The sequence below is a fragment of the Balaenoptera borealis genome (genome assembly GCF_965194805.1).
Source record: "Balaenoptera borealis genome assembly, chromosome: 13".
Lineage (NCBI taxonomy): Eukaryota > Metazoa > Chordata > Mammalia > Artiodactyla > Balaenopteridae > Balaenoptera > Balaenoptera borealis.
Window position 1 is genome coordinate 99,945,733 of NC_138870.1, and position 14,865 is coordinate 99,960,597.

The 14,865-nt window shown below is 51.7% G+C and overlaps 1 protein-coding gene and 1 long non-coding RNA gene across 6 annotated transcripts in view; one reads left to right on the top strand and one right to left on the bottom strand.

Moving 5' to 3' along the window:
- The window catches only part of LOC309610184, a 281,821-nt gene that overhangs the window by 156,221 nt on the left and 110,735 nt on the right, over positions 1-14,865 (top strand). The gene's annotated exons all lie outside the window — the stretch shown is intronic.
- The window catches only part of PACSIN2 (protein kinase C and casein kinase substrate in neurons 2), a 136,538-nt gene that overhangs the window by 12,551 nt on the left and 109,122 nt on the right, over positions 1-14,865 (bottom strand). For all 5 annotated transcript variants that reach the window (XM_082352642.1, XM_082352639.1, XM_082352640.1 and 2 more), the window contains 4 exons: positions 10,675-10,831; positions 8,440-8,675; positions 6,106-6,261; positions 1,980-2,155 (listed from right to left, as the gene is read on the bottom strand). In XM_082352642.1, the coding sequence (XP_082208768.1) occupies positions 1,980-2,155; positions 6,106-6,261; positions 8,440-8,675; positions 10,675-10,831 (725 nt within the window). The remainder of the gene's footprint in view (positions 1-1,979; positions 2,156-6,105; positions 6,262-8,439; positions 8,676-10,674; positions 10,832-14,865) is intronic.

A 14,865-nucleotide genomic window follows, 5' to 3' on the forward strand; every position in this document is an offset into this window, starting at 1 on the left:
AGCTGGCGCTATGGTCTGCAGCCGCACGAGAGTCGACTTCACAGGGCAGACCAGACCCCTGCCCTGGCTCAGCTGGACGGTCATCTGGCCGTGATGCACACAGAATGGGGCAAACAACAACCATGGCGTGGAAGCCACAGCTTCAGCTTCTGACAAATCAAACCAGGTGGCAACAACCTGGCTTTGCTCTGTGTCAGATAATACAAAAGGTGCTGGCATCTGGGCTACATGGGCCACCAATCTGTGTGGTCCCATTTAACCAGGTCCAGAATTGAGTGTCAGAAAGCTCCCCCCCATCCCTTCAAAAAAAGCAGGAAGGTTTACACTCAGCTGTGCAAAAACAGTAAACGAAGATTGGCCAGTGCTGTGGTGGCTGCAGACCCCACGAGCCACCTGGGGGGGACTCCTGCTTCTGCGTGACCGCTCAGAGCAGCTCGCCTCCCTAGGAAGCTGACCGTGTCAGACAGGAGTGTGACCAGCGCGGGTCCTGGTGTTTTCACTTCTAGTCTGTACGGCTAGCAAGTCAGTTACCCTCTCTGGGCCTGGCCTCAGTGTCTTCCTTCACTGAGTGTGCATAATGCCACCTGTTATGGGGTGAACTGTGTCTTCCAAAAAAGATCATGTTGGAGTCCTAGGCCCCAGTACCACGGAATGGGACCTTATTGGGAAATAGGATCTTTACAGAGGTCATCTGTAAATTAAAAAACCACCTTTTTATAAAAAGGGGGAAATTTGGGTACAGAGACAGAGGGAAGACAACGTGAAGACACAGAAGACGGCCACGTGACTGGAGTGATGCGTCTCAACTACAAGTCAAGGAAGGCCAAGGATTGACCCCAAACACCAAGAGCTGGAAGAGGCAAGGAAGAGTCCTCCCCTAGAGCAGAGCCGTCAGAGGGAGTGAGGCCCCGCTGACACCTTGATTTCAGAAGCGCAAGAGAAGAAATTTCTGTTGTTCTAGGCTGCCCAGGTTTTGGTATTTCATTATGGCAGCCCTAGAACACTACTACACCATCTCCTCCCCAGGGTGGCTTGGAGGACTAAGGGAAGCAAGGCACATCAACCGAGGACAAGCCCTCGCACGATGGGAGTTACTCCACCCGCAGAAGAGCCTGGCAGCCCCAGCCCTGCGCCAGCCGGCGGTGCAGCCTTGGGCAAGTCCCTTAACTACGCCAGCCTGCTCCCTCATCAGCAAGATGGGGAATACTGCCCCTCCTTCATAGACACTCATAAGGACCCATTAGTTGTTGCCAGAGGAGCTGAACAATAATTGTTGCTTTTGATGTTTTTCCTATTAGAAGGAGACAAAAGGAATGTAATTTCCTATTCACGACAAGCTTTAACTTGTGAGTCATTTCTAAATGGCTCTGCTATGTGGATGACAGAAGTCTAGGTCCAGGGTTAGCACGGGCCTCTGCCCCGACGAAGGTGTCATGGGACCAAAGACAAGGAAAGTACGGAAGGAATATCACAGCCTCGGCGTCTCCGTTCAGAACCGAGTCTCTGAGGGTCTGTGCTGCCCGCGGCCCAGAACCACTGGAAGTCAAGGAACAAGCTGGCAGCCAGCTGCTCTGGATTGAAAGGACCTCGTAAAGGTCCTCAAAGAAAGGCCATCCCGGGGGCAGGGTGTGCCAGCCCCGGAACTGCTCGACTCGCTCCCGGGTTGATTTCAAATGTGCAACTGTGGCGGGTCCGAGCCGCGGCCCTCCCTTCCTGCCCAGACGCAGAGGACTGCACCCAGAGCTGGCAGAGAGTGGCAGGCGGCTATCCGACTCAGGCCAGCGAGCAGCCGTCCCAGGCAGCAGGACACTGCATGGCCGCAGGCAGGCTCGGCCAAAGGGCCCTCCCTGGGCAGGGGAACTTAAGACCTTCTGACAAGCACTGCCACCCCAAGGCTGGAGAGCAGCAACCGATCTTTATTCCAAAGCAACTTTCCGCTGACTTCCCCGGGATGTGCTTTTCAGCTAAGGGACACTTACCTGGCCACGTTCGACAGGTCTAGGTGCTTCTGAACCTCCAGCAGAACTTCCCGGAAGAAGCGCAGGCGCTTCTCCTCAAACTGCTGGCACTGCTCAAACACCTGCTCCATGCCCTCCATGTACTGCGGCGTGCCCTGGCCCAGCTCCTTCAGGGACTTCTCGTACTTCTCTTTGGTCTACGAGAAAGTGCAGGCACACGAGTTGAAGACTAACTTCCACTCAGCCCGCTTCCCTCTGACCGAGAGCGAGCGAGCCCGGCTCTGCACTGCCCTGTCCCTCGCCCGGCCCTTGTCCCCCTCCACCACTTCTGAATCCATTGGCATCTAGACTCCTCCTCAGGCAACCCCGCGTCCAAGAAGCACCCGATCTATCGCCTTTGCCCCGCAAGCTCCTGCCCAGAGGACTCACGCCCCACCTCTGCTCCTGACGGGGCAGCCACCCAATCCGGCTGTGAGACAGCCCTCCGCACTCCACACGCCAGGCCCCCCCGGCTCATCTTGGATGCTCTCCCCACCACCAATGTCGCCCTTGGGGAAAGCTGCTCCGTCCCCCAGCCGCCCCAGATTCCAAAACCCAAAGAGCACAAGCTCCAGAGTCTGATAGAATTCCAAGTTCAAGTCCCAGCCCCTCCACTTCTGAAATGCAAATCACACTCCTGGCATCTGCCAGGGCTCTCAGCTGGTGTAAGACCGAAACAGGTAGCCACTGGGGAAGAGGCGGTCACTTGGAGCCCAGTGTGCGTGGCCTCGAGCCCCACGTCACTTGCCCATGTCCTCTCTCCCACGGGGAAGGGCTGAGCCTCGGATCTTGCCCACAGCAGCAGTGGCTCGACAGTTACCTTAAAGGTGAGATCACAGGGCTCCGAGCGCCAGACAGACCCGTGGCCAAAGCCTGTGCCGCTCGTTTTCTGGGAGCTTCGCTTTCCTTCTCAGAAAACGGAGTACTTCTACTTCACAGTATCCTGATACTCAAATGAGGTGACAGACAAGGACACCAAGCAGCACCAAGGCATTCAAAAGGGTCCTAGTCCCCTTTCCTCCAGCCCAAGACATCCCCAACACGGCTGTTCCTCCCCAGACTGTCCTCAAGAAGGGGTTTTACCAGAAAGAAAATATGAGTATAGGTATGCCCTATTCTCAAGGGTGTCTAGGGACAGTGTGTCAAGTCTTTAGCCTAAGAGCCATGGCTAAAGTCAGCACGTTTACCTCGCAGGGATGTGCCCGGGGTCAGTAAACCCATGCGGTCTTCCCTGCACCCCACATCGTTGTTTTGTTTGTTCTTTGTTTTTAATATCTATTTATTTATTTGGCCACATCAGGTCTTAATTGCGGCCCATGGGATCTTTGTTGTGGCATGCGGGATCTTTTTAGCTGTGGCATGTGGGATCTTTTTTTAGTTGTGGCATGCGGGATCTTTTTAGTTGCGGCACGGGGGATCTTTTAGTTGCAGAATGCAGGATCTTTAGTTGCGGTCTGTGGGATCTAGTTCGCTGACCAGGGATTAAACCCGGGCCCCCTGTATTGGGAGCGCAGAGTCTTAGCCACTGGACCACCAGGGAAGTCCCCCTACCCCAACATGGTTTTGATAGTTGGTGGGACCATCAAAGTGATGGTAGCCTCCGAGGGTAAAGTTAGGGATGGCAGGGCTGGGGCCGCTCATTTATCACAAGCCTTTTCCACTATCAAGACCCTGAAAAATGGGGGTTGATCACGGATGGGTGGGCTGGTCACCTAGGAACTTTGCTTTTCTGTTCCTGACGACAGCGTGGGGCCTTCTGAGGAAGGAATGAACCCTCCCTGAGCTTTTGCGGGACCCCGTGCTTTTAAGACCAAGCCCTGGCCTCAGGGCCCGGCCCCTGCCGCCTCTAGAGCAGCTTCTCTGCCCCCATTTGGGATCCAAGTCCACTCACCACCTCCCCTGCTCCTCTCCCAGACGACTTTCTCTGACTCATGCCCTGGAAGACTCCCCTTTATGCTCCAAAGAGACCCTCTTCTTGAAGCTTCCCCCACCTCCAGAGAGCAGGCCTGCCCACCCCCGGACCCCCCACCTCTGCCCCTCACCCCTCGCCTGCTATCTTTGGTTCCTTGTTCTCTTCTAAGCCTCCTGCCTTGGCTGGGCTTGGGTCCTCTGTGACCCCAGAAGAAGGTCATCCCTGCCAGAGTTTGGGCATCCCCAGCGGGAGCAGCGCTCCACAGCTGCTCTGGTTATTCATCACCAACTGCCCGCGCCTATACGTGCGAGGCCCCTCGCAGCAGCTCGAGCTCAGACGCCCAGAGACAAGCAGCTGTGGGTTCAAACACTATAGTGGTGCCATCAGAGTGACACAGAGCAACCACTTCTTGGGCTCCTTCACCATTCGGTAACCTCCCAGGACCCCTGGTGGTGGCGGGGGGGCTTCACCCGGCCTGTGCTCACGAGCAGCCCCGTCCCAGCACAGGCCAGGTAGAGAGCACGGTCATTGGTCATCGCCATTCGGGGAACTGCTAGCACAGAGAAAGTTCCCAATAAATATTCACGGGGTGAAATGAGAGGCAGCCCCCCCTCCCCCCGCGTGTACTGCGATGCTCAGCACGGAAGGTGAGAGGCCCCCCCGACGGCGCTGAGAGATGCAGGCGCTGCCTGGCCCACACGCAACACAGAGGACGTGTGCAGCCGGTTGGTGCTGGTTCTTAGAAACTGCTGAGAAGGGCAGCGGGAGTGAGCTGCCCTCCTCTCCGGGCCAGCTCTCCGCCTACAAGGACCATCGCGCCCCGAGGTCACCGGCCAGACCACAGGGGCAGGGAGGGAACCCTCTACAAAGCGCCCTGGTCATCCTGACACGTGCCTTACGTCTGACCTCAGGCCCTGGGTTTGTTGTGCCAGCGTATCAGTTTGGCGGAGTCTGTGCTGGGTGGTTGTAAAACATGAAAGGCACGCACCACTCTCTCTTTCACACACACACACCTGGGTATGGAGATGCCTCATCTCTCCTCTAGGCACTTTCCTGGGCACCCGATTCCCTGTGTACCTGATGAAGGCAGCCCCGAGAGTCCCCCGAGCCTGTGTTCCTTGAGTCCAGGTGCCCCCCACATTCAGCAGGTGGTCCCAGGTTCCTCACCTGATCCCACGGAGGAGGCCCCCAGGCTGCTCCACAACCCCAGATTCCTGGCTCAGGCCCAGTCTTAGAGACAGGCGCGGGCGTGGAGGGATTCTCCCCGAGGGATTCTGACACTCGCTCTGAGCAACGAACTCCCCTCTCCCACCCTCCTTGCTATGCGAGGAGCACTGGAGAGGGCACGGGCTCTCCCACGCTCACATCACTGGGTGGCACCTGACTGAACCTCTCCGAGGTTCCTCCGTTTCCTACGTCACAAAACAAAGATGACACCACCTAATTCCCTGGGGCTCAGCGATGCTCATCTGAGGCCCGAAAAGGTGGGCAGGTCGTAACACATCAGCTCGGGGCTCCTGCTTCCCCTTTCGGGGTCACGACCTATTCCTGAAGCGCACCTCCTCTCTAACGTCACCTTTTTCTCCAAATCCAGGCTGGGACTCTCTTCCGTGAACACTGCAGCAGGGCAGGCCCTTGACACGGGCAGCCTCCGGCCGCCCAGCCCTTAGAACAGAGCAAAGGAGGAGGGTGGGGCTGGGGGCCAAGCTGGGAGCCAAGGGCACAGGCCCAGAGCCTTGCTCACGTCGCCCCGCCCCTCCCAGGCTCTCGAACCTTCTCCCGGTGGCTCCCTGACACAACGCCCCAAGCGCCTCACTTTGCCTGCATTGCAAGGGCGCCGGCCGTCTGGTCCTCATAACCCTCCGAACCAGCTCGCCCATCAGCTCCCCACTGTTGACATCCACAACTCATGTCCTGCACAAGCTCTTCCCTCCCGCTGCCCCACTGCCCTGGCCCCCGCGCACAGGAGTCACCCGTGGCCCCTGCCTAACCAGAACTCGGTTCTGCCCTGGTCCTGAGGCAGGCACTAATGGCTGTGGTAAGGTAAGGCGTGACCCTGAGGGCACGAATGTGTTTCATTGACGCAGCCATCTGTCCGAGCATCTGACCAAGCAGCGACGAAGGTACACTGCGTGCCAGACACGTGAACGGGTGAGGCGTGTGCTCTCAATATGTAAAGAGAAGTGCACGATTTACCTTAAGAACATCTTGCTTGCTTTTTTCTACTTTGTCTTGCAATTTCTTAAGCTGTTCAGGGTTGAGGGATGGATCCGCTTTGCTGTTGGTTTCTCGTGATAGTGCCAGCTTCTCCTCTTTGCATGCTGCGTGGTAGGCTTTCTTTGCTGCTTCTACCTACAGGGAGAATGAGTTCCTGAACACCACGTTTAAAGTTCAAAATCCTCACGAGAGGTTACACAGACTGTGGGAAGTGCTTGCGCTCTCAAGAGGAGAGGAAAGAGCAGGTACAAAGCTGTATGTTCAGTATAATTACAACAAGTAAAACAGAGTTCATTCACCCACTGTTGGCGGAGCGCCTGCTTTGCTGTCAGGAAACATGCAGGCAGCAGGCGTACAGTGCCAGTCAAAAGCCTGGGCTCTCATGGAGCTTACCGTCTAGTGGGAGAGGCAGCCCCAAGAAACAGTTCAAGTACACAGTAAATTACAAGGTGGCAAATGCCAAGGAGGAGAATAAAGCAGGGAGGAGGGGCAGGTGCAGTGGGTGGGTCTGGGCTGGTAGAGCGGTCCATGGAACGGTTAGAGAAAACCACACACACAACATGGAGCAAGAATGTGACGGACGTGTGGATCTGAGGCAAGAGCCGCCAGGCAGCTGGAAACCTAATGCAAGAGGAGAGTAATGTTGGGAGGCAGGGTTATGGGCACATTCCACACACACACACGTGTATATATAGATATGGATGTGTGTGTATGTGTGTGTATATATGTAATTTAATAGACACTTCTTACTTGAGCCAAAGTCACAGATTTCATTCTAGAGAAGAAAGATGAGTTTGTAACCACTGCCTCATGAGGGGGATAGTGTCATTACAAATGGAACCAGAGACAAGAAGGAAGGGAAAGGAGACGTGGCAAAAGCCAAGGCACAGAGCACAGAAGGAAAGCCTGTTGTTACAACCTGAAGACAGAGGTCTGTTCTGGGTGATTCTGAGAAGGAGGAAGGCGGTGCAGCTCCTGAGAAGAGCCAGTGGCGGGAGTGGGGTTGGAAGGAAGTGGCATGTCCACCCCGAGCCCGGGCGGACCGGGCTGTAGGTCCTCACGTGCTGAAGGCTGGGGGGTAGGTGTGACAGCCTCCAGCAAGCCAAGGCTGGGTGAGACTCAATGGTTTCCATTTGCTACTTTTACAAAAATGAGTATCAGTATCATTGCAAATTTGAGAGAAAAACCCATACAAGAGAAAGAACAATTTAAAATTATCCTTTTTACTAGTCCAAATGGACTTTTAAGTCTCTGTAATAGACAACTTCCCGGGGTTGGGGGAGGCATTGTTAGTGGTTAAGAGCTGGGGTTTTCCATCTAGGATATTAATTACTAGCTCCTGAGTGCTACCAAGAGCTCTTCTAAAACTGTGCTATTCAAAATGTAGTCCTTAGACCAGTGGGCGTGGCATCACTTGGGAGATTATTAGAACTGAGCATTAATAGGCCCTGCTTCTTTTTGTTTTTGTTTTTGGCAGTGCCACGTGGCATGTGTGATCTTAGTTCCCCGACCTGGGATCAAACCCAGGTCCTCGTCAATGTAAGCACGGAGTCCTAACCACTGGACCACCAGGGAAGTCCCATAGGCCCCACTTCGGACCTACTGAATCATTATATCTGGAGGTGGGGCCTGGGAATCTGGGTTTTAGCAAGTTGCTTAAATTTAAGAAGCACTATTCTGCAATAGTTTAACCTCAGATAACCTTTGGCAACTGTGGATTTAATTTTTTTTTTTGAAGTATAGTTGATTTACAATGTCATTCCAATCTCTGCTGTACAGCAAAGTGACTCAGTTTTACACAGATATACGTTATTTTTTTAATATTCTTTTCCATTATGGTTTACCCCAGGAGATTGGATATAGTTCCCTCTGCTATACAGTAGGACCTTGGTGTTTATCCATTCTAAATGTAATAGTTTGCATCAATTTAATATTCTTGATAGACCAGAAGGTTCATGACATGGAGTTATTGGGGAAAAAAAAAAAAAGAGAGAGAGAGAGAGAGAGAGAGTTTGGGTTTTGAGTTCTACGCCCTGTGTGTGGTTTTCATCCTGTTTCCAAGACTGGGAAATGGGTTGATAAGGATTATGTAAAGGAGGCACATAAAGTACTCAGCGTCTTGAACATGGGTAAACGTTAGGCACCACAGGCTCCGGGCCTGAGCGCGGGCCTTTGTCTACCAACTGCAGCATTCTGTGCCTAAAGCTGAGGCAGGAACCCCTGGGAGTGCAGGAGGGGGCGCTGCAGGTGGGAGGCCTGGCCAGCAAGAAGCAGGCTGCAGGGGCCAGGCAGGGGCCTGCAGGAGGGATGCACCTCTTTCAGCTTCTTGGCCCAGGGCTTCTGTGCCTTCCGAAAGCCATCTTCGGCTTCTTTGGTCTCCTTAAAGCCTCCCATCATTTGCTTGTGAAAGGCCTCCTTCTGCCAGTTCTTGATCTTCTCGAAGTCCTCATTCATCAGCGAGGCCTTCACCTCCAGGTGCAGCTCGCTCACCTTCTCTGCCTCGGACATGACGGCCACCCAGGCCTTCTCCACCGTCCCGTACTGAGGCCCTGGCACAGGAGAGAAGCTGGTGGGTTACTAGGCACTGCGGGGCCCAGACAGGCCCTGGGGGAGGGGATTTCCTCTATTAACCTCCCTCAGCTGTTGGGATGGGGTTTTAGGCCGGCAGTCTGGCTGCTCGGCGGGGAGGTTTCCTTTTGGTTGTTTCAGATACTTTTCTCTCAGTGCCGTTCCTTTTTCAGTTCCTGGGATGAAGAAAAGAATAAGGAACTGAAGCTGGATCTGTTCTTTTGTTAGGGAAACTGGGGGATTACACACATTTCCTTTCTGTAAAGTCACTGAGCTCTTGAAAAACTCAAGTTGCTTCATCTTGGAAGTTTTGACTTGCTTAAGGTTGGCTAGAGAAGGAGGGCCTTCTGAAATGAGCCTACCTCTCTGCCAGGCCACTCTGAGCCCACCCGTGTGGGCTCCTGCTGGCCCCCTGGCTCCCCATCCACTGGACCACAAGTTCTCCCAAGGCCCATTCATTCCATGCAGAGCAGGACCCTGGGAACTGCTTGTCGAATGAAGGACTGTCTCCTCAGCAGAATGGAAGCCCTGTCCTGGGGAAGGAGAGGAGGAGACAGGAATCTACTCTGGCCCAGACAGAATTCTCTAGATAGCAGTGTGGGGTTGCCTGGGTCACCCCACTCACTGTTCTCAGGAAGAAAACTCCTAATCTGGCCCGTCATTTTGTTGAGGGTGTGGCGTGAGGTGATGGAGGGAGAGACGGGCTATGACAGAAGCTGAGGATGGAAACGGGAAGACCCAGCGCCTGCCCTCAAGGCGCTCCCGGGCGTCAATGACTGTTGGAGCCGGGTAATGACACAGAGAGGCGTGGTGTGTGGGTGAGTGTGTGCGTGTGTGTGTGTGAGTGTGCGCGTGCATGCATGAATAAACGTAGAACATTAGCCTCTCTGAACCTCTAACCCCTCATGTCTACAAAACGAGCAGCTCCCTGTCCTGCCTAGGTCTTGTGGCAGGATCCACAAAGTGAGCGGGCAAGAGTGCTTTATGAACCTCAGGTTCTGAATAAACAGAACGGGCGGCGCTGACAGCTGGATCCTGAGAGAGGGGATTCAGGCAGGTGGAAATAAAATAACAACAGCTACCGCTTCCTGAGGGGGCTGGCTCATCCCCAGTCACCCCTCACCCAAGCGCGGCTGCCCCACTCCCTGGCACCCACTCTGTACCATGGCACTGGGCTAAGCTCCACAGAAAACCCGTTTCAGCAACAGGTGAAAGACGGGCAGCTGGTCTAGACCCAGCTGAAGTCGCCTGGTGGCCCCTCGCCCTAGCCTGGTTTCCCCTGGTCGGCTCCCCTGAGGACAGTCAGTCACGGTAGAAGAGTCTGCCCCAAAACATACCCTGAGAAAGCCCCGCTAACCCACTTCTGTCCCAGGACGTCCTGTAATCAATCGAGCTCCCCCTTTACTGCTGGGAAGTGCGTTCTGAGCACAATCCGTATCCACAGCAGCATTGTCACTAAGCTCTAGAATCTTCTGAGTTTTTGCTAGGGAGGGAGGGGAGGCAAAACCTGCATCATACGACACCTGTAGTTATTCCTGTTAAAATTCAATATTAGAAAGCCTGCCCGATGTCGCCATCTAGGCTTATCTGACTTGCTACTTGGCCAGGCTTACAAATAAACAGCCGGAGTGTCAGACACCACGGTGCTGAGCAGCAAGGCCTTTGACCAGATAGGAGGCTACTCAAGTCTGGGCCCCGAAGGAGCCGTTCTTTGTTAACTCGGCAAGCGCAGCACGTCCTCTGGACGACAAGGACTGCCACAGGAGTCTTGGATGCTGTCCGAGGACAGGAGTCCTGTGTCCCCAGGAAAGGGGAGGAAAGCTCATGCAGCCTATGCTGCCGGGTGACGAATCACAGCCCCCCGAAACTGTGAGACAAACTCCTGCCCCCATCTTCCAAGAGAGGAAACTGGCTCAGAAAGGGTCGACGATTTGCCCTGGGTGCCTGGGGCTGAGACGCCCCGAGCGGTGGCCTCCCTACCCTTGTCCACAAGCTGCCTCCAGCGCCGGGCCCACTCGGTGAGCTGCTGCGCGTACGCCTTCTCGATGCGCGCCCGCTCGTGCAGGCAGTTCATGAGGTCGCTGCACAGGCGGTGGCCATCCTCGATCCGCTTCACGGTCCGCTTGTAGTTCCCGACCTAGGAAACAGAGCCACGCTGTGAGGCCTGGGGCCGTGGCTGCACAAACGGCTTCCACGCCAGCCCGGCTCTCGGGTGCTCGTGCCCCCCTCCTGTTTCAAAGGCACCCTGCGTTGCTAGACGACCAGCTCCCCGTTTTTATCACTAGCAGAAACACGCAAAACAGTGATTCGGAGCTTCTCAATGTCCATGCGGCCGGCGTCCATGCTCTGACCCGTGGGTCAGGGAGGGAGACAGGCCAGAGTGGGAAGGGCTCTGATGGAGGGAAGCGAGGGGCTGAGGGCACCCGGAGGGCATCTCATGCAGCTTCCCAGAGTGGGTAATGTCTAACTAGAAAGATGAAAAACAACAAAAACAGAAAAATAATTTTTTAGTAACTCAGATTAAAATGATTTTATAATTAACATTATAGACTCTTGGCTAAAGGCCTTTTGAACATTACTGGAATAAGCAGGTTTTCAGGTGCCGACTGCTGAGATGTCATCACATGCTAGATTACAATTACTTCCCAATTAGAGCAACAAACACTATTTCCCACTTTCTGAGCACATGCCAGGCACCACAGTAGGTGTTCTACACCCCCAACATTGCCACTGCCCTAATGAGTAGGAATAACTGTCCCCATCTTAAGATGAGGAAACCAAGGCTCAGGGAAGTTACACTGTTTTCTAAGATCCCACAGTCGCAGTCCTAGAGGCTGGGCTGCAGCTGAAAGCAGGTTTTCAAATGGTTCCAGGTAGGAGTCTCGATGGCAAAGCTCACACTCTTATCTGCTTTGACGAGAGCCAAGGTGAGGCTTGATTACTTTATCTCACATATGAGAGGAGAGTTAGCTTATCTATATTATAAATAATAAAAGAGTCATTGAGAAAATATTAGCGGCTAATTTGGAGTGAAAAATCAAAGTGTTCCATATGTTCCATTCATTGACCTGCTGATTAGAAAGGATACCAGGTAGCTGATACTGGAGCACTTGGAGGAAATATGACAGAAAAATGATCAACTGTATTTTCAACCCTTTCCTCCCAACTGTCTTCAAAAACTGTAGTCACCTTTTTGTCAGTTTTTCCGTTTCTAAATGTCTCTGCCTGGCTAATCACTCTCATATTTCATCTCCATTTAGAGTCAGCCTGGAAGCTCCTGGAGAACATGGAGGACTAGTTCCCACTTCTACAGAAAAGGTCACAGTCCTCTCTCTGCCACATAGCCTGTTTAACTCTGACTTATGAACAGTTCAAACTGCCCGAGTCCCTCCCATCTTGTGCTGAGTTAGCCAGGTGAAGAAGAGGCTACACTGGAGTGGCAGGAAGACCTTGCGAAGAGACAGAACACATGGAGATGGGCATCGGGAGGAAAGGGGACTGTGGTCCCTCCAGGAAGGGCTGTCCCTGAGGCCAGAGCTCTGGACAGGCTGAGATGACCCCACTCCCATGGGAACCAGAATGCTGGGGAACAGCGAGGATCCCTGGAAGGCAGGTAGTCTGGGTGGACTTCTCCAGAGGTCTGGTATGATTTCCAGCAGTCTTGCTGAGGTGCACAAACAGCTCTCAGGCCCCACGATCAGTCATCGTTTCCTCCACAGACCCCTCCCGCCCAGGCGTGGCCTGGCTGCTACCCCCAGCAAGGAGAGCAGGTCAGCAGCTCACCAAAACACAGAAGGTGAACCGGAGTTTTCAACTCCATCCTTCAGCGGCCCCTTTTTAGGAAGGAGAAAGCAAGCATTTCACAACCAATTAGAAGTGACATCACATGTTCACTTCCCTTAAAATAGGGCCTTGCTGTCATTTTGAAATGTACAGCAGGATGAAAAAAATAACCAACAAAACACAACTCAGTATTGCTGAGCTGGTGGCAAGAAGAGCTAAGATAATCACAGCTCAATACAGACTTGACAGCCGACAGGAAACCACGATGTAGATCTGCTTTTCATCCCACTGTTACCAACAATATTCAAACTGGCAATCAATATTAAAATATGTTGGCTCTCCAGAAACCTGCCCGCCTCTCTGATTTTCAAAACCCTTGTAAAAAGATTTAGGGAAAAGAAAAGGATATTTCTTAACAAGGTACACATTGGTACAGCCCATCAACACATACCATAGATACTGTTCTTATTTATGTATTTGTTTTATTTATTTATTTAACATCTTTATTGGAGTATAATTGCTTTACAATGGTGTGTTAGTTTCTGCTTTATAACAAAGTGAATCAGCTATACATATACATATATCCCCATATCCCCTCCCTCTTGCGTCTCCCTTCCACCCTCCCTATCCCACCCCTCTAGGTGGTCACAAAGCACCGAGCTGATCTCCCTGTGCTATGCGGCTGCTTCCTACTAGCTATCTATTTTACATTTGGTAGTATCCATATGTCAGTGCCACTCTCTCACTTCGTCCCAGCTTACCCTTCCCCCTCCCCGTATCCTCAAGTCCATTCTCTATGTCTGCATCTTTATTCCTGCCCTGCCTCTAGGTTCTTCAGAACCATTTTTTTTTTTTAGATTCCATATATATATGTGTTAGCATACGGTATTTATTTTTCTCTTTCTGACTTACTTCACTCTGTATGACGGACTCTAGGTCCATCCACCTCACGACAAATAGATAATGTTCATATTTAAATGACAACTCTTGAAATCTGAAAAGCAGCAAGGAATACGAAGGTTGTTCCTGGAAGCATGTGTTTTAGGTTTAAATGCCGGGCCCAAGGGGAAAGGGGAGTGCTCATGACAATAGGCACTGAGATGCTCCAGCAACATCGGCCCTGCTGTCCTTTGCTCAATGGAAGGCTACATATGGGCTTGTGACAGACCATCACTTCAGTCCACACACGGGGACATTCATCAGGTTTCACTGCTTCCATCTCCATAAACCACACAGCAGCAGAGCAATGTGGCTTTCCCACTCCCTGAGCAGGGCGCTGGCGGTCATCCTAAGAGCAGAGCCACTGTTTGTTTCTAAAATAAGACACAATCAACATAAAATAAAAATCACCCTTTACAGGTATAAACTTAGATGAGTTCAGATGAATGTATACTGTGTATAACCATCACCATATCAAGGTACAGAATACTTCTACCTCCCCACAGAGTTCCCTTGCACCCTCTTGCAGTCAATCTTCTCCCCACACAGCCCCTGGCAACCACTAATCCGATTTTTGTCCCGTTTTCATGATGCCCAGTGACGGGCTCCGTCACTTACCACAGCGCTTTCGAGACTGATCCACATTGTCGCCTATATCAGTAGTTCACTCCATTTTATTGCTAAGTTGTATTCTATCGTATGGACACACCACAATTTGTTTACCCTTTCATCCTGTTTAAGGACATTTGGGTTGTTTTTGGTTTGGGGCAATTATAAATAAAGAAGATATCAACATTTCCTATAGGTCTTTGTGTGGACATATGTCTTCATTTCTCTTGGGTAAATACCTAGAAGTGGAATTGCTATATGGTTAAGTGTATGTCTAACTTTATAAGACAAAGTGGCTATACCACTTTGCATTCCCATCAGCAGTGTATGAGAGTTTTAATTGCTCTGCATTCTCACTAGCACTTGGTATTATCAGGTTTTTAAAAAAAATTATTTTAGCCATTTAGTATATAGCAACATCTCATTGTGATTTCAATTTGCATTTTCTTAGTGTCTAATGACACTGGGCATCTTTTCTTGTTCCTATTTGCCATCCATGTGTCTTCTTTGGTAGAGTGTATTCTCTTTTTAAAAACTGAAGTATAATGACTGTTTTTTAAAATCCAAGAAAAATTAATTTCAAATATATGACAAACTGATAATACATTAAAGTCAGGACATACATGGTTAGCTATTTCTGCTCTATTAGTTTTGTAATTACAAAGCTTCTCTCTTGCTTCTCAAAATACTAGCTTGTTTTGAGATGGCCAAATGACAGATAACTTTAGGTAGGAATTGAAAATAAACAAGCTTTCTTCCAATCCTTATTATCAATTGATTTGTTCATAAAATGCCCATTTTAAAAACTAGGTCTGAAGCCATCTATGTTCCTAACTTCCT